Below are 18,258 nucleotides of genomic sequence, written 5' to 3'. Positions count from 1 at the left end.
GGGGCTCACTCCACCTCGGAAATGGCCCACGTTTCAACTTATGCCACTGGTGCCATGCTTTTACGTTTTTCATTGAGAAAGTTTTCCCTCTTGGTGAGACGCTTCTTTTTAAAACAAAACAGAAAATAAAACATGACAACCTCCCAAAAAATGTTTCTTCCGAAAGCCTCCAAGCGGCTCGCGTCTCGCCCATCTGGGCCTCGCCTTCTGAGATGCGGATTGCTGACTAGCAGAACTCTGAGAAAAAGGTACCCAGACAATCACTCTTCCTCAAAACCACCTGCCTGAAGGTGTTCTTGTCACATGAAGCTTCCGAGGTTCTCAAAGGAGACGGGCCAAATGGTGGAATTGGAAAGCAGGGCAGGGGAAGGAACAAAAGGCTCTGAATAGACTACAAACCACTGAGCTGTACACACTGAAAGAGTGATGTTTATTTTATGTAGCTATATCTCAATAAAGCTGTTATGAAGGGAAAAAGGCTGGGGCAGTGAGAAAAAGGTGGTTCAGGTGGTGGGATCGGATGTGATCACTGACAAGTCATGTATTGTCTCCTGCAGCCCTCATCAGGTCTTTATAATAGCCACACACTCATTTAATTCGACAAATAGTAATTAACCCTCCAGTACAAGCCAGGCACTGGAGTGGGCAGGAAGACCTTGGGCTGGGGTAAGTGACGTGAGATTGTGGGTAAGAGCCTTCGGTCCGGGAGGAGACCTCTTCTCTGTAAAGTGAAGGGGTTGGACAGCCCTAAAGCTGCCTGGCCCTGGGAAAAGGGGACCATTTTCTTTGTGGAGATTTTAGGACAGCTGACAGGCTCTTGTCCACAAACACCAAATTATTCTTGGCTTTGGGGTCAAACTTCTCAGTCAGTGAAGACCAAAGCCTACAGAAGACCTGGCCGTGGCCCCTACACAGTCCAGGTTCCAGGACAGCCCTGGTCTCATGTCATTTTTTTCTTTTCAAGAAAAATGACTTCTTCAATGAATTTAAGACCTTTCATAAAATAAATGCTTATAAGTATCCACCAATAGACAAATGGATGATGTGGTATATATACACAATGGAATATTACTCAGCCATAAGAAAGAATGAAATAATGCCATTTGCAACAACATGGGTGGACCTAGAGATTATCATGCTAAGTGAAGTCAGTCAGAAAGAGAAAGGCTAATACCACGTGATATCACTTATATGAATCTAAAATACGACACAAATGAACCTATCTACAGAACAAAAATAGGCTCACAGAAATAGAGAACAGCATTGTGGTTGCCAAGGAGGGGGAAGGGGGGAGAGGGAAGGATTGCGAGTTTGGGATTAGCAGAGGCAAACTACTATATATATAGGTTGGATAAACAACAAGGTCTTAACTGTATAGCACAGGGAGCTACATTCAATATCCTGTGATAAACCATAATGGAAAAGAGTATATATTTATACATAACTGAATCACTTCGCTGTACAGCAGAAATGAACACAACACTGTAAATCAACTATACTTCCATAAACTAAATTTTAAAAAATGAAATTCTGCCATTTGCAACAACGTGGGTGGACCTGGAGGGTATTATGCTTAGTGAAATACGTCAGACAAAGACAAATACTGTATGATATCACTTATATGTGGAATCTAAAAAATAAAACAAATGAATGAATATAACAAAGCAGAAACACAGAGAGAACAAACTAGTGGTTACCACTGGAGAGAGGCAAAGGCGGAGGGGCAAGTTAGGGGCAAGTCTGTTAGAGATACAAACTACTATGTACAGAATCAATAAGCAACAAGGATATATTATACAGCACAGGGGATATAGCCAAAACTTTGTAATAACTTTAAATCTATAAAAACACTGAATCACTATGTTGTACACCTGAAACTAATGTAATGTTGTAAATCTACTAAACTTCAATAAAAATACATCCTCCCAAGGCCGACCTCTGCCCCTTGCCCAGGTGATAGGGCTTCAGGGCTACAAACCACCTACATGGCCTCCAGGATGAATAAACGGTTTCCCTGGAATCATGAGCTGGGAAGTTCAAACACAAACCTAGGACCTAACTTTTACAGTAAGATAACCACAGGTAAAGCTTGCGGGGCATTTGTGCATGTGCCTGCGTGTCCAAATACACAGGAACACATTCATTCTCCAGTTTGATGCTCCCACAGCCTTTTACCAAACGGCAGAGTCGGCCTCAGAGACACGTCCCTCTCAGAGGCCCAGGGTTTGGGGGTTATAATGGCAGAACCTTCTGGTAAATGGTAAACCAAGCCCTAGAAAATGTGCGCTGTTGCCCCCTTGCCCCCAGCGTGTTGGGTATGGGAGGTCCCAGCAGTGTCCAGCAGGAGGTCCCAGGTCTCGGCTCTGAGCCACATGGGACCAGATGCTGAAAAAGCTGCCCTGCTTACAGCTCTCCCGCTCGCCCTCGTGCCACTGTGAGGAAAAGCCCAGGATGAGCTTGGGAACAAAGGACATTTTGTTCATGTTAACTGGTAGTGATAACCCCCTTTCTGACCATGGAGTGCTTCGCGGTTAAACAGAACATAAACGACCCTGCGAGGTGGCAGAGCGGGGACTGTTTCCGTTTCACGGACGGGGAAATGTGCTCAGAGAGGTGAAGGGGCTCAGGGCTGCACGGATCTGAAAAATCAGAACTAGCTCTGGGGCCTCCTAACTTCTAGTTCACCCCCTTTCCACAACACCTCGTGGCTTCATGAATCTGATGTGCAACTGGAGATGTGATTTAGTTCAGTGCCCTCCAGGTCGCCCCACTGTATTTACCCTACCTGCCTGCCTATATATTGCAGCATCACTTAAAAGCCAATGTATAAATGTCACTGTGCCAAGCGACACTCGCTCAGTGAGTCTCCCATGGGACGTATCCCGTAGTGAGTTGGGTCACAGCCTGGGCAGCGATACTTTGAGGGGTGACCAGGTCCGGTTCAATCATGTAAATAGCATCCACATTTCTTCCCAGATGTTGCAAGAAACAGAGCTGCTGTGGGGAGTGGATGTGGTCAGTCAGCAGGTGATACTAAGAAAGTCTGTTGCAATCAAGTGTAGACCCAGGGGCGTGCTGATCAGAGGACAGTTGACTCAGTGCCTACTACAGAGCGCATCACTCCCCAGATGTGCACTGCGCTCCTGCTGAGATGCAAGGTCAAAGGGGACAGGGTCCCTGCAGTAGACCGTATGTCTGATAGTGAGAGTGCTCTTAAGGAAAATGAACTAGGGAAAGATAGGGAGTCTGGGGAGGAGGAGGAGAGCCACAATTTCAAGTAAGATCGTCTGGAAGGTGTTATGGGCTGAACTGTGTCCCCTCAAAACTCCTATGTTGAAGTCCTAACCCCCAGTGCCTCAGAATGAGACTGTTTGGAGATAAGGTCTTTAAAGAGGTAAATAACTTAAAATGAGGTCTTGAGGATGGGCCCTAACCCCATATGACTGGTGTCCTTATAAGAAGAGGAGATCTGGACACAGAGACACACAGACAGAAGACCATGTAAAGACACATGGGGGAAAGTGGTTGTCTACAAGCCAAGGAGACAGAACTCAGGAGAAACCAACCCTGCTAATACCTTGACCTTGGGCTTCCAGCTTCCAGAACTGTGAGAAAATAAATTTCTCATATTGAAATGCATTGAGGGCTTTCCTGGTGGCACAGTGGTTAAGAATCCACCTGCCAATGCAGGAGACACGGGTTCGAGCCCTGGTCCGGGAAGATCCTACATGCCGCGGAGCAACTAAGCCCGCAAGCCACAACTACTGAGCCCACATACCACAACTACTGAAGCCCGTGCGCCTAGAACCTATGCTGTGTAACAAGAGAAGCCACTGCAATGAGAAGCCCACACACCGCAACCAAGAGTAGCCTCCGCTCGCCGCAACTAGAGAAAGCCCGCGTGCAGCAATGAGGACACAATGCAGCAAAAAAAAAAAAAAAAAAAAATGCATTGAATGATGAAATTTTGGATATACTGGGTTAAGTACAATATACTAATAAAGTTAATTTCACCTGTTCCTTTTTACTTTTTTTATAATATAGGTACCAGAAATTTTAAGATTACACCTGTGGCTCATGTTATATTTCTTTTTAACAGTTCTGGCCTAGGGCCACGTGGGTCATCATGAGGACCTGAGATTTTACTTGAGTGACGTGAGAGCCATTGGAGGGTTTCCAGCCCAAAGGTAACATTATCTGATTCACTTGTGTTTTAAAAGGATCCCTCTTATTGCCATGTTGAGGACAGACTATAAGGGAGGTCAGTATGGGCAAGCAGCCCGTTAAGAGGCCACTGCACTCTGGAGAAGATGGAGGCTTGGACCAGTGAAGTAGACACAAGATGGTGAGAAGTGGTCAGATACTGACTACATTACGAAAGCAGAGCCAAGAGTTTCCTGACAGACTGGGCGTGGGGTGTGAGAAAAAGAGGAGTCAAGGATGAATCCCAGCTTTTGGCCTGAGCTACTGGAAGGATGCCATTTGCTGCGATGGGGAAAGACGAGGGAGAAGTAAGTTTGGGGAAGAAAATCAGAAGTTTGGTTTTGGATAAGTTAAGTCTATGATGCCTTTTGCTTTCCAAGGGGAGATATTGAGAAGTCAGTTGGGTATAAAACTCCGGAGGTCAAGGGAGAGGTCTGAGCTGGAGATCTGGATCTGGGAGTCATCATCACAAGGATGCAATGTAAAGCCAGGAGACTCAGCATGAACATCGGGGGAGGGCGGTGGTGTAGGCAGAAAAGAGATCAAGGTCAAAGAGAAGATCGAGAGCAAGAAGATCAAGTGCCCTGGGGAACTCCCAAGTTTAGACGCTGATGAGATGAGCAAAGGGAACAGAGAAGGAGTCACAAGGTATAAAGAAAACTAGGAGAGGGTGATGTTCCAGAAGCCGAGTGAAGACAGTGTTTGGAGGAGGGAGTGAGCAATTGTGTCCAATGCGACTGAGAGGTCTGGGAAGTTGACGGCCGAATTGACCACTGGATTCAGAAAATCTGGAGGAGACTGGTGATGCTGATAAGTGCAATTTAGGTGACTGATGGAGGTAAAAACATGCTTAGAGTGGGTTCCAGAGAAAATGAGGGAAGAGGGATTGATGACAACAAATCTAGACAACTCTTTCAGGGGACTGAGCCACAAGGGGGAACAGAGAGATGGGCAATGGGCAGAGGTGGGTGTGGGATCAAGAGATCCTATTTCAAAATGATGGGAGACAATTTCAGTATGTGTATGTGCTAATAATGAGTCACTAGACAAAGGAAAATTGATGATGTCTGAAAGAGTGGGAATTCTTCTGGTGTTTTCCTAATCTCCAGAGTAGGCTTATGTTGCTTTTTCTGTCTTATCAACTTCAGACATCATTTATTGACTTTCTGCTATGATACATAAGAGTTAGCTTACTTAACCATTCCTCATCTCCCTTCTACTCTTGTTCCCACATTATCCCATTGTCCCAAGACATCGCTACTGTATTTCAGTGCATCTGTTGATTTCCTTGGTAGTCTATTTCTTGGTCTAGCAACTACAGACAGTATGTCTTGATCACTCACTCCACATGAGGAGGGTATTCACATCTCTACTCCACCCTCCACACATTAGTCAGCTTTGGTAGGCTGTGCTGGGACAATAACAACACTAACACAACAACAGAAAAATCTCAGTAACTCAGGCTTATTACTCACTCATGTGACATGTCATGCTCTGCTTCTGATACCCTCTTTATTCTGGGAGCCACGTTAAAGAGCAGCCCCCATCTGAGACCTGCCATTCTCGTGAGAGAGGGAAAAGAACAGTGGCAGAACCTCAATACCTCTGAAGATGTCTGCTCAGGCATGGCCTATGTCACTTCCACTCACTCAACTGGCCAAAGCAAGTCACATGGCCAAGCCTGATATCGACGCGCAGGAAACGAAGTAGTCCCCTCCCACAGGAATCGTGGCGAGCCACAGGGCATTAAGTGGAGATGTGCCGTCATCTTTCAGTGGCTAAGTGGGAACAATAATTTAATCTATCACAATCTACCTGCCAACTTCTACAAGCTGTTTTTTTTTTTAAATTTTATATTGCCAAGGTAAAAAAAATCTTTCACACTCCTTTATAGCTATTATTAAGTACTCTTCAGTGCTTTGCCTGTGGTTGGTTTTAAAAGTTGAAAACCACTGAGGAGGGCGGAGTCAAGATGGCGGACTAGGAGAACGTGGAATTCGCGTCTCTGCACAACTAGGGCACATACCAGGCACCTGTGGGGGACCACTTACACCTAAGGGGACGGGAGGAACCTCCAGTGACCAGGTAGGCCGTGGGGCATGGCGGGAGTGAAGGGGGAGGAGTAGTGGAGGCCAGACGGAACTGGCGCCCCTGAGGGATGGCTGGGGGAGAAGGGATCCCACATCCGAAGGGAAGATTGGGGGACGATTGGGAGGGTGAAGGATCAAAAGGGAGGGTGGCCAGGTTTCCCCTGCCCACTTGGACCCCCAGGAACCTGCTGAGATCCCGGGCCTGATCCTCTGCCCACCTAGGCCCCCTCCAGCTATGTGGGTCCTGAGGGAGTGGGAAGGAGGGAAGGGGGAGCAAAAGTACAGGCCGGAACTACAGGATTGGCACCCCTGAGGGGTGGCTGGGGGAGGGGAGGAGTTCCTACACCCAGCAGGACCCACCCACCGTTAGAGGTCCAGCAGGGACAGAGGAGACCCTGGGGGAGACCATGGGTGGGGTGGCATGGAGGAACAGAAGGGAAAGCGGCCAGTGCTTTCCCTGTCCACTTGGGCACCAGGGAGCCTGTTGGGTTCCCAGGCCAATCCTCTGCTCTCGGAGCCTCCCTCCTCCCGTGCAGGGCCCAAGCCCCGCCCTTGCACCCCCACCCAGGGCCCCACCTCTACACTCGGAGACCCCCTCCATCACGCTGGGCCTAAACCCCACCCAGGGCCTTACCTCCAAACTCCGAAACTCCACACTCCAGAGGCCCTCCTTTCCACGTGCTGTCTCTGCCCTTCTGGGCAGGTCCTAAGCAGATGCCCCGCCCCACACTCAAACATCACCCGCCCCTCTGCCTAGGTCCCGCCCCACCATAAACCCTGCCCCTGCCTAAGTTCCACCCCCACCTAAACTCCGCCTCCACAGCCAAGGATTTTTTTTTTGTTGTTGTGGTTTTATTTTACCTTGTTGCAGTTGTTTCAATTATATTTTTATTTTTCCTAATATATTTTTTATCTTTCTAATTTTATTTTGTTTATTATTCTTTATTATTGTATTGCTCCTTTTTTTTTTTTTTTTTTTTTGCAACGCCACACAACTTGCAGGATCTTGGTTCCCAGGCCGGAGGTCAGGCCTGAACTCCTGTGGTGGGAGCTCTGAGTCCAAACCACTGGACTAACAGAGAACCTCGGACCACAGGGAATATTAATCAGAGTGAGGCCTCCTGGAGGTCCTCATCTCAGCACCAAGACCCAGCGCTATCCAACTGCCTGCAAACTTCAGTGCTGGACACCTCAGGTCAAACAACCAGTAAAACAGGAATACAGCCACACCCATCAAAAAAAAAAAATAGAAACGACAAGAAAATGTTACAGATGAAGAAGTAAGGTAAAAACCTACAAGACCAAATAAATGAAGATGAAATAGACAACCTACCTGAAAAAGAATTCAGAGTAATGATGGTAAAGATGATCCAAAATCTCAGAAACAGAATGGAGAAAATACAACAGAAACATTCAACACCGATCTAGAAGAACTAAAGAGCAAACCAACAGTGATGAACAACACAATTACTGAAATTAAAAATACTCTAGAAGGAATCAATAACAGAATAACTGAGGCAGAAGAAAGGATAACTGACCTGGAAGATAAAATGGTGGAAATAACTGCCAGTAAGCAGAATAAAGAAAAAAGAATGAAAAGAATTGAGGACAGTCTCAGAGACCTCTGGGACAACATTAAACGCACCAACATTCGAATTATAGGGGTCCCAGAAGAAGAAGAGAGAAAGAAAGGGACTGAGAAAATATTTGAAGAGATTATAGTCAAAAACTTCCCTAACATGGGAAAGGAAATAGTCAATCAAATCCAGGAAGCTCAAAGAGTCCCATACAGGATAAACCCAACGAGAAACATGCTGAGACACATATTAATCAAACTATCAAAAATTAAATACAAAGAAAAAATATTAAAAGTAGCAAGGGAAAAGTAACAAACAACACACAAGGGAATCCCCATAAGGTTAACAGCTGATCTTTCAGCAGAAACTCTGCAAGCCAGAAGGGAGTGGCAGGACATATTTAAAGTGATGAAAGGCAAAAACCTACAACCAAGATCACTCTACCCAGCAAGGATCTCATTCAGATTCATTGGAGAAATCAAAAGCTTTACAGACAAGCAAAATCTATGAGAATTCAGCACAACCAAACCAGCTTTACAGCAAATGCTAAAGGAACTTCTCTAAGCGAGAAACACCAGAGAAGAAAAGGACCCACAAAAACAAACCCAAATCAATTAAGAAAACGGTAATAGGAACATACATCTTGATAATCACCTTGAATGTCAATGGATTAAATGCTCCAACCAAAAGACATAGACTGGCTGAATGGATACAAAAACAAGACCCTTATATATGCTATCTACAAGAGATGCACTTCAGACCTAGGGATGCATACAGACTGAAAGTGAGGGGATGGAAAAAGATATCCATGCAAATCAAAATCACAAGAAAGCTGGAGTAGCAATACTCATATCAGATAAAATAGACTTTAAAATAAAGACTGTTACAAGAGTCTTTTTACTACATTTGATCAAGGGATCTATCCAAGAAGAAAACGTAACAATTATAAATTTTTATGCACCCAACATAGGACCACCTCAATACATAAGGCAAATGCTAACAGCCATAAAAGGAGAAATCGACAGTAAGACAATAATAGTGGGGGACTTTAACACCCCACTTACACCAACAGACAGGTCATCTAGACAAAAAATAAATAAGGAAACACAAGCTTTAAATGACACAATAGACCAGATAGACTTAATTGATATTTTTAGGACATTCCACCCGAAAGTGGAAAAATACACTTTCTTCTCAAATGCACACAGAAAGTTCTCCAGAATAGATCACATTTTGGGTCACAATCAAACCTTGGAAAATTTAAGAAAATTGAAATTGTATCAGGCATCTTTTCCGACCATAACACTATGAGATTAGAAATCAGTTACAGGAAAAAAACAGGAAAAAACACAAATACATGGAGGCTAATCAGTGCACTGCTAAATAACCAATAGATCACTGAGGAAATCAAAGAGGAAATCAAAAAATACCTAGAAACAAATGATAACAAAAACACGATGATCCAAAACCTATGGGACGCAGCAAAAGCAGTTCTAAGAGGGAAGTTCATAGCAAATCAAGCTCACCTCAAGAAACCAGAAAAATCTCAAATAAACAATCTAACCTTACACCTAAAGCAACTAGAAAAAGAAGAACAAACAAAATCCAAAATTAGTGGAAGGAAAGAAAACATAAAGATCAGAGTAGAAATAAATGAAATAGAAACAAAGAAAATAGCAAAGATCAATAAAACTAAAAGCTGGTTCTTTGAGAAGATAAACAGAATTGATAAACCTTTATCCAGAATAATCAAAAACAAAGAGGGAGAGGACACAAATCAATAAAATTAGAAATGAAAAAGGAGAGATTACAACTGACACCACAGAATACAAAAGATCATAAGAGACTACTACAAGCAACTATACGCCAATAAAATGGACAACCTGAAAGAAATGGACAAATTCGTGGAAAAGTACAACCTTCCAAAATTGAACCAGGAAGAATTAGAAAATATAAACAGACCAATCACAGGTAATTAAATTGAAACTGTAATTAAAAATCTTCCAACAAACAAAAGTCCAGGACCAGATGGCTTCACAGGTGAATCCTATCAAACTTTTAGAGAAGAGTGACACTTATCCTTCTCAAACTCTTCCAAAACATTGTGGAGGGAAGAACACTCCCAAAGTCGTTCTACGAGGCTACCATCACCCTGATACCAAAACCAGACAAAGATATCACACACACACAAAAAAAATTATAGACCAATATCACTGATGAACACAGACGCAAAAATCCTCAACAAAATACTAGCAAACAGAATCCAACAACACATTAAAAGAATGATACACCATGACCAAGTGGGATTTATCCCAGGGATGCAAGGATTCTTCAATATACGCAAAACAATGTGATACACCATATTAACAAATTAAAGAATAAAAACTATATGTCATCTCTTCATCTCTGCAACAGATGCAGAAAAAGCTTTTGACAAAATTCAACACCAATTTATGATAAAAACTCTCCAGAAAGTGGGCATAGAGGGAACCTACCTCAACATAATAAAAGCCACATACGACAAACCCACACCAAACATCATTCTCAATGGTGAAAAACTGAAAGCATTTCCTCTAAGATCAGGAACAAGACAAGGATGTCCACTCTTGCCACTGTTATTCAACATAGTATTGGAAGTCCTAGCCATGGCAATCAGAGAAGAAAAAGAAATAAAAGGAATACAAATGGGAAAAGAAGAAGTAAAATTGTCACTGTTTGCCAATGACATGATACTATACACAGAAAATCCTAAAGATGCCACCAGAAAACTACTAGAACTAATCAATGAATTTGGTAAGGTTGCAGGATACAAAATTAATGAACAGAAATCTCTTGCATTCCTATACACTAACAATGAAAGGTCAGAAAGAGAAATTAAGGAAACAATCCCATTTACCATCACAACAAAAAGAATAAAATACCTAGGAATAAACGTACTCAAGGAGGCAAAAGACCTGTACATAGAAAACTATAAAACACTGATGAAAGAACTCAAAGGTAATATAAACAGAGGGAGAGACAGACCATGCTCCTGGATTGGAAGAATCAATATTGTGAAAATGACTATACTACCCAAAGCAATCTACAGGTTCAATGCAATCCCCATCAAATTACCGAAGCCATTTTTCACAGAACTAGAACAAGAAATTTTACAATTTGTGGGCTTCCCATGTGGCACAGTAATTAAGAATCCGCCTCAATACAGGGGACATGTGTTCGAGCCCTGGTCCGGGAAGATCCCACATGTCATGGAGCAACTAAGCCCATGCACCACAACTACTGAGCCTGTGCTCTAGAGCCTGCGAGCCACAACTACTGAGCCCACGTGCTACAACTACTGAAGCCTGCATGCCTAGAGCCTATGCTCCACAACAAGAGAAGCCACCATGATGAGAAGCCCACGCACCACAATGAAGAGTAGTCCCCACTCGCTGCATGTAGAGAAAGCCCGCGCACGGCGATGAAGACCCAACACAGCCAAAAATAAATAAAAATAAAAATTAATTAATTAAAAAAAAAGAAATTTTACAATTTGTATGAAAGCACAAAAGACCCCGAATAGCCAAGGCAATCTTGAGAAAGAAAAACAAAACTGGAGGAATCAGGCTCCCTGACTTCAGACTATACTGCAAAACTACAGTAATCAAGACAGTATGGTACTGGCACAAAAACAGAAATGTAGATCAATGGAACAAGATAGAAAGCCTAGAGACAAACCCACACACATATGGTCACCTTATCTTTGATAAAGGAGGCAAGAATATACAATGGAGAAAAGACAGCCTCTTCAATAAGGTGGTGCTGGGAAAAATGGACAGCTACATATAAAAGAATGAAATTAGAACACACCCTAACACCATACACAAAAATAAACTCAAAATGGATTAAAGACCTAAGTGTAAGGCTAGACACTATAAAACTCTTAAAGGAAACCATAGGCAGAACACTCTATGACATAAGTCACAGTAAGATCCTTTTTGACCCACCTCCTAGAATAAGGGAAATAAAAACAAAAATAAACAAATGGGACCTAATGAAACTTAAAAGCTTTTGCACAGCAAGGGAAACCATAAACAAGATGAAAAGACAACACTCAGAATGGGAGAAAATATTTGCAAATGAAGCAGCTGACAAATGATTAATCTCTAAAATATACAAGCAGCTCATGCAGCTCAATATCACAAAAACAAACAGCCCAGTCCAAAAATGGGCAAAAGACCTAAATAGACATTTCTCCAAAGAAGACCTACAGATGGCCAACAAATGCATGAAAAGATGCTCAGCATCACTAATTATTAGAGAAATGCAAATCAACACCACAATTAGGTATCACCTCACACCAGTCAGAATGGCCATCATCAAAACATCTATGAACAGGGGCTTCCCTGGTGGCACAGTGGTTGAGAGTCTGCCCGCCAATGCAGGGGGCACGGGTTCATGCCCCGGTTCGGGAAGATCCCACATGCCGTGGAGCAGCTGGGCCCATGAGCCATGGCCGCTGAGCCTGTGCGTCTGGAGCCTGTGCTCCGCAGCAGGAGAGGCCACAGCAGTGAGGGGCCTGCATACCGCAAAAAAAAAAAATAAAGAGACATGCACCCCAATGTTCACTGCAGCACTATTTACAATAGCCAAGACATGGAAGCAACCTAAATGTCCATCAACAGATGATTGGATAAAGAAGTGTGGCACATATATACAATGGAATATTACTCAGCCATAAAATGGAATGAAATTGAGTTATTTGTAGTGATGGACCTAGCATCTGTCATACAGAGTGAAGTAAGTCAGAAAGAGAAAAACAAATACCGTATGCTAACGCATTTATATGAAATTTTAAAAAGCAGTACTGATGAACCTAGTGGCAGGGCAGGAATAAAGACGCAGATGTAGAGAGCAGACTTGAAGGCACAAGGGGGAAGGGGAAACTGAGATAAAGTGAAAGAGTACCATTGACGTATAAACATTACCAAATGTGAAATGGATGGCTAGTGGGAAGCTGCTGCATGGCACAGGGAGATCAGCTCAGTGCTTTGTGACCACCTAGAGGCATGGGGTAGGGAAGGTGGGAGGGAGGCTCAAGAGGGAGGGGTTATGGGGATATATGTATACATATAGCTGATTCACTTTGTTGTACAGCAGAAACTAACACAACATTGTAAAGCATTTATACTCCAATAAAGATGTGGGGAAAAACCCACAAAACTGAGGAGCATTTATATCATTATGACTAAGCAAATATTCTTCACTACAGAATCAAAGGGAAGCTAAGAGCCCATACAGTGCACCACTGTTCCAATGACAGATTCTATGCACTTAAAAGAGCTTTCCTTACGTTCCACCACTTCCTTAAAATCAGGCCACATTTTGATTTGCTTCCTATTTGAGCTATATCTTTAATAATTTTTTGTCGTTGCTTTTCCTGAAGTTGTTATTACCTCTCTTTTTTATTGTTGGTAGAAGAAACATGTGCTTTCTACATCATATCCCTAGTATCCTCAAATTCTTTCTCATTGATTGTTTGGAATCTTCTATTCTTTTTGAAGCCTACTGGCCTCCTGATATAATTGGGTAGGTTGCTTCATTTGAGCCTATTAATGCTTTTGCATAGCTTTTTGTCTTTACTGCAGTTACTAATTGCCTTCTGTTTTTCTTGCTTGCTTTCTGTTTTGTATCACAACTTTAATCTCTTGCAGTATACCAATAATATTCTCTACTCTGTGGAATGTCCCCTCCTCACATCATCCTCAGAAACCTGCTTCCTGGAGCCTTCTACCCTCCCATTCTAATGAAGACTGACTGCTTTGCAGGCTTGCTGAACAATTTTATCCTGCATGGCTTTTCATGTCTACCCTGAATTGGATACATTATTCCCTGGATCTCATATCTTCTTTCTTGGTTTACTCTCTTGTTTTGCTGAAATACACCCTCAAATGATTTCCTTAAAAAGGTTGAGTAGGATGTAAACTTCCTTGGTCTTTTGATCCTCCGGCCTGACTCACTTCTATATAAAATAAAGGCATTGGGTGAGATGATCTCTAATGCCTATTCAAGGAGTAAAATTCTGGTCAGTGTGCATTCCATAAATAGCATGTTGATAGTATATCAAGGAGAAATTTTAAATGGTTCCTGCTCTCAAGGAACTTACAATCTATCTAGATAGACAAATAATAAACTCTTGAAGCAATAATAAAAAGGCAACAATACAAAAGATGCCACAGGGTAGGGCATGGTTCATCATCAACTAGAGGCTCAGGCTTAAAGGAAAGAGAGAGAGAAGCTGAGCCAACCTGTGGTGCTGTGACCAGGGAAGCAAGACCTTAGCTGAGTGTCAAAAAGTAGGCAATATATTAGGGACAGATTAAATATTTATGAATATTCAACAGTAGATTAATATCCAACATTAATCTGATGGAATGGTTAACAGTCACTGGAAGTTCTTCTCTGTCCAACTTTCCCTGCCACTATCTGAGTTATCAACATTTTCATTTCACCAAGTCAATAAAGATAAATAACAGTTTTCAAATATGAAAGTATCATTTGGATCCTAACCAATAGATAAACCCTCTGGCGATTTGGGGGCATAACGGTGAACTTCCATTACATGTGTGAGTAATTGTGTGTACTTATAAATGCCCTACCAGTTGGACTATGAAGGTCCATGGTCTTTATTAGTAGACTTTCACTGCATAGGAAATTCCCATCATCCATTTTTCAAATTTATTTTGCATTGTTCCAATGAGGTGTCAGAGCGATCATAAATGACTTCTCCTTCCCATCCACTCCCCAGGAAAGGAAACATCCCTCTTATGTATGTTATCCCAACAGCACTGTTGCTTGGGTGGAGAAGGCACCAGGGAACTGTAAGGACTGGGCTTCTCCATGGCAGGTCCTGCAGACTGGGTGGACCTGAGACACTCTACCAGAGAAAAACAATGCCTGCATTCAGCCTAACACTGGCACTCTCATCCAATTTGCAAATGAGGAGAGGACTTGCAGGTAAGGAAGCTTCCAGAAAAAAGAAGAGCTCTTTGGGCCAATGCTGTGACCAGTTTCCAGAGAGTGGGAGTGAAGTGAGGCTGGCAAGTGCTTGGGGCCTCGTGATGGATACGCTCAGCAAAGTCTAACCCAATACTACTCCCTCTGGGAGGCTTTCTCTGAACACCCACCCCAACCCTGGAAGAATCAATTACTGCTCAAATACTCTTCCTGCTGCCATCATGGCACTTTCAAATGTAAACAAAGTTTGCACCAATTTCCCTCAACTATCTATGACATCTTGACTGATTTATTCATCATCACATCCCCAGTGCCGGGCATGTGGTGGGTGCTCTGTGTTTGTCGAATGAATGAGTGAATGCATTAAAAGAAGCTTCACTTCTTCAAAGGGCAGAGCCAGACACGAATACTCAGTTTTTGCAGGAGCATCAGATGAGCCAGGAGGACCTGGAGAGGTAGATCTGGGTTGAGGGAAAAATTTCTGAGAGCTGGGACCATTCAAACCACTGGGGAGGGGGCAGTGCAAAAAAAAAAAAAAAAAGCCTGCAAGTTTTGCCTGGGCTGCTTTGCCGTCCAGGACTCTACTGCAGGTCGAGGGGAACAGAGAGATCAATAAGTACTCAGAAGAAAGGTCCCGGGGGTGGCCCCACATACCAGAGATGGGAGTAGCGCTCAGCTCTGTAGAAGGGCAAAGAGCCACAGGGACCCACGGTCTCCGGAACACTCTCTAACGGCCAGACCCTGAGCTTTACGTAATCTCATTTCATCCTCCCAGCAACCTGGAGAGACACGCATCCCTGACTCACAGATATGAAACACCAACAAAGATCTGGAACCCCTTCAGGGTGGAGAGGGGCAGGGGCCTGTGCACTCAGTCCACTGTACAATGATAGTCAAAACAAAATGATAAAAGGCCTGGATTTCGTCATTGAAAATTCCTAAGTCTGTACACCCATGGCTCATCTCAGCCTGTTTTATTACTTTTGTAGTTTGCTTTATTTCCTCTTTATTTTCTTCTGGCTTCTTAGAAAGGTTTCTTACAAAAATCCCATAGGATTCTGATCTAACAAAGGGAAGTGTAAAGAGAGAAGAGCTGGATGCCCAGGGCAGGGGGGCAGAAGGGCAGGGGGCGTGGCAGCAGGGCTAAGGGTGGGAAAGGGACCTAGTGAGGCAGACCCAGGAGGGCGGGCGCAGGTGCACAGGCGCTGTGGCCTCAGCCAGCAGAGACTTGACGTAGCTCCTCCCACCAGGCCCCAATGTGCTTCTTTCCTCAAAGACCATAAGATGGCATTTGCTTCACCACTTTAAGAAAAGTGGAATCGAGACACATCCCTGCTCGTGATCTTCACATCCCCGGAGAGATGGACAGGCAGTGTGTTTTTACTCCAGCAGGTGGGGATTTCTGACAACTTAAATTAACATCGCTTGCGTCCCCACCGTGTCTAAATGTACTAAGTGAGCCGCCCTGATGACACCAACCAGGCTGATGAAGGCACCAACAAGGCGGACGCCCAACTAAAGACCACCTAACTTCCTGCTCAGACAGATACGCTGCTCTGGCCACAGCCCCCCACCTCCCCCCAGGGGGCAGAAAAGTGAGCACGAAGGGGAAAGTGAACGCGACCTGCGTGGGTGGGTGTGATCTTCGCTATCAGCGCTGCAGAGGACCCTGCAGAGCTGGCTGAGAGCGGGGCCGTGAGAAAGGCCAAAACAAAACAGAAAACCACTCCTAGCTGACCTCTGTTCTTGGGAACTTGGAGCCTTACAAGCGGCAAGCTTTCTCCTGGGCACAGAGGTGCCTGCCTCTCCAGTCCCGCATGGAATTGGGGGGGGGTGCTCTTAGCACGGAAGAACAGACGGTGCCAAGCTGGCAAGCTGGGAGTGCCGGGGAGGGCGCGCAGACAGATTTGGGCGTGGGGTTAGGAGAGGGAGGGTCAAGGAAACCTAGCATTTCCTCCCTTTATGCCCTCTTCGGCACTCCCATCTCTGTGATGGGCCTCTGTGTTAAAATTTGGGACACTGGTGCTATCAAGGACCCTGCAGGCAGCCAAAGTCCGACACCGAATTACAACCGCGCTCTCTCCACTTTCTCAGGAACGGAAGTGATGGGATGGAGTTATGGGGTCACCTCTGGCCAAGTGCGGTTCAAACCCACAGGCATCTAAACTAACAAAATCATCCCCCTTCCCCTCGGCGTCCTGCGGGGCTGCCGGCGGAATCGCGGGCACTCGGGAAGGAGGTGGGGGAGACTCTGGCTAAAGAGCTCTCGCCCACACACGCCCAGCACCGTGCGAACGCAGGCGGGGCTGAGAGGAGCCTTCTATCCGGGCTCGCCCCGCTTTTCCATAGCTCGGCCGACTTCTCGAATGCCCGAGACCTTGGTCACCCCCACCCACGGCCCCAACGCTCTTCCGGCTGGGGGCCCGCGCCCCTCCGAGACAGGAGCTCGTAGGGGGGCGAGCGCGGCGGAGGGAAAAGACAGGATTTGGGGGCGCTTGGAGGGGAACCTAGCCAGGGCCGAGAGAGCCGCCCGGGCCGCCGCCCGCGTGATCCAACATTCCCGGCAAAGTTTCTGGCTCTTTGGGCCCGGATCACCTGGCTCCCAGGTCGGAGAAGGTGAAAGGTGTGTCAGGAGCCCTTCGCCGCGCCTCCCTCCGGGCGCCCACTCCAGGCGCTTCTGCCACCTGCCAGAGGGCGCTGGGAGCGCCGGCACAGCACATGCCGCCCGTGGTTGCCGTCCGAGGGTCCCTCCCCGGCGCCTCCCCTGCCGCCCTCCCGCGCCGGTGCCCGGGGCGCAGGGGTCGCGGCCGCCGCGTCTTACCCAGTCCGGGCACGAAAGTGTTGAGGAAGAGACAGATGACGGCCACGGGGAAGGGCATGTAGGGGATGGCGGCGCGCAGGGGGCCCTTCTTCTCGCGGACCTGCACCACCACCCCGCTGGACGAGGACGTCCCCCGGTCCGCCGCCGCCACCGCAGCCACCGCCGCCGCCGCTGCCGCCGTCTCGGCGTCTTTGTGCGAAGGCTCCATGGCGGGGCGCGCTCCCCGGGAGCCGGGCTGCCGCGGCCGGGACTGCCGCCCAGTGCACAGGAGGCGGGTGGCGGCCGGCTCCGGGCTCCGGACTCCGGGCTCCGCGCCGAGCTCAGGCGTCCAGCGTGCTCGGTGTGCCGCGCGGCTCGCCCAGAACCCCGCACTCCCGCGTCCCCAGGCGCCCGGCCCTCTGCCGCGCGCTCCGCTGCGCTCCCACAGCCCCGGCGGAGGGGCGGGGAGGGCGGCGTGACACTCGGTGACAGCGCTCCGACGCCCCTCCCCGCGGGGCCCCTTCCCCGCCCTCCCCTCCGCTGCCCCCACCCCCCAAAATACCACTTACAAATCAGGGAGGAGGGAAGAAAG

At 46.0% G+C, this 18,258-nt stretch overlaps 1 protein-coding gene across 1 annotated transcript in view; it reads right to left on the bottom strand.

Annotated features, from left to right (window-relative positions):
* The window catches only part of STUM (stum, mechanosensory transduction mediator homolog), a 66,167-nt gene extending 48,117 nt beyond the window's left edge, over nucleotides 1-18,050 (bottom strand). Inside the window, exon 1 of the mRNA XM_060128078.1 lies at nucleotides 17,688-18,050. Coding sequence (XP_059984061.1) covers nucleotides 17,688-17,895 — 208 coding nt within the window. The 5' untranslated portion in view covers nucleotides 17,896-18,050. The remainder of the gene's footprint in view (nucleotides 1-17,687) is intronic.
* Nucleotides 18,051-18,258: the final 208 nt, after the last annotated feature.

The sequence above is a fragment of the Lagenorhynchus albirostris genome, chromosome 2, assembly GCF_949774975.1.
Source record: "Lagenorhynchus albirostris chromosome 2, mLagAlb1.1, whole genome shotgun sequence".
In the NCBI taxonomy this organism is placed as follows: Eukaryota; Metazoa; Chordata; class Mammalia; order Artiodactyla; family Delphinidae; genus Lagenorhynchus; species Lagenorhynchus albirostris.
The sequence above is the reverse complement of the archived record's forward strand: the minus strand, read 5'-3'. Positions and strand labels throughout refer to the sequence as shown.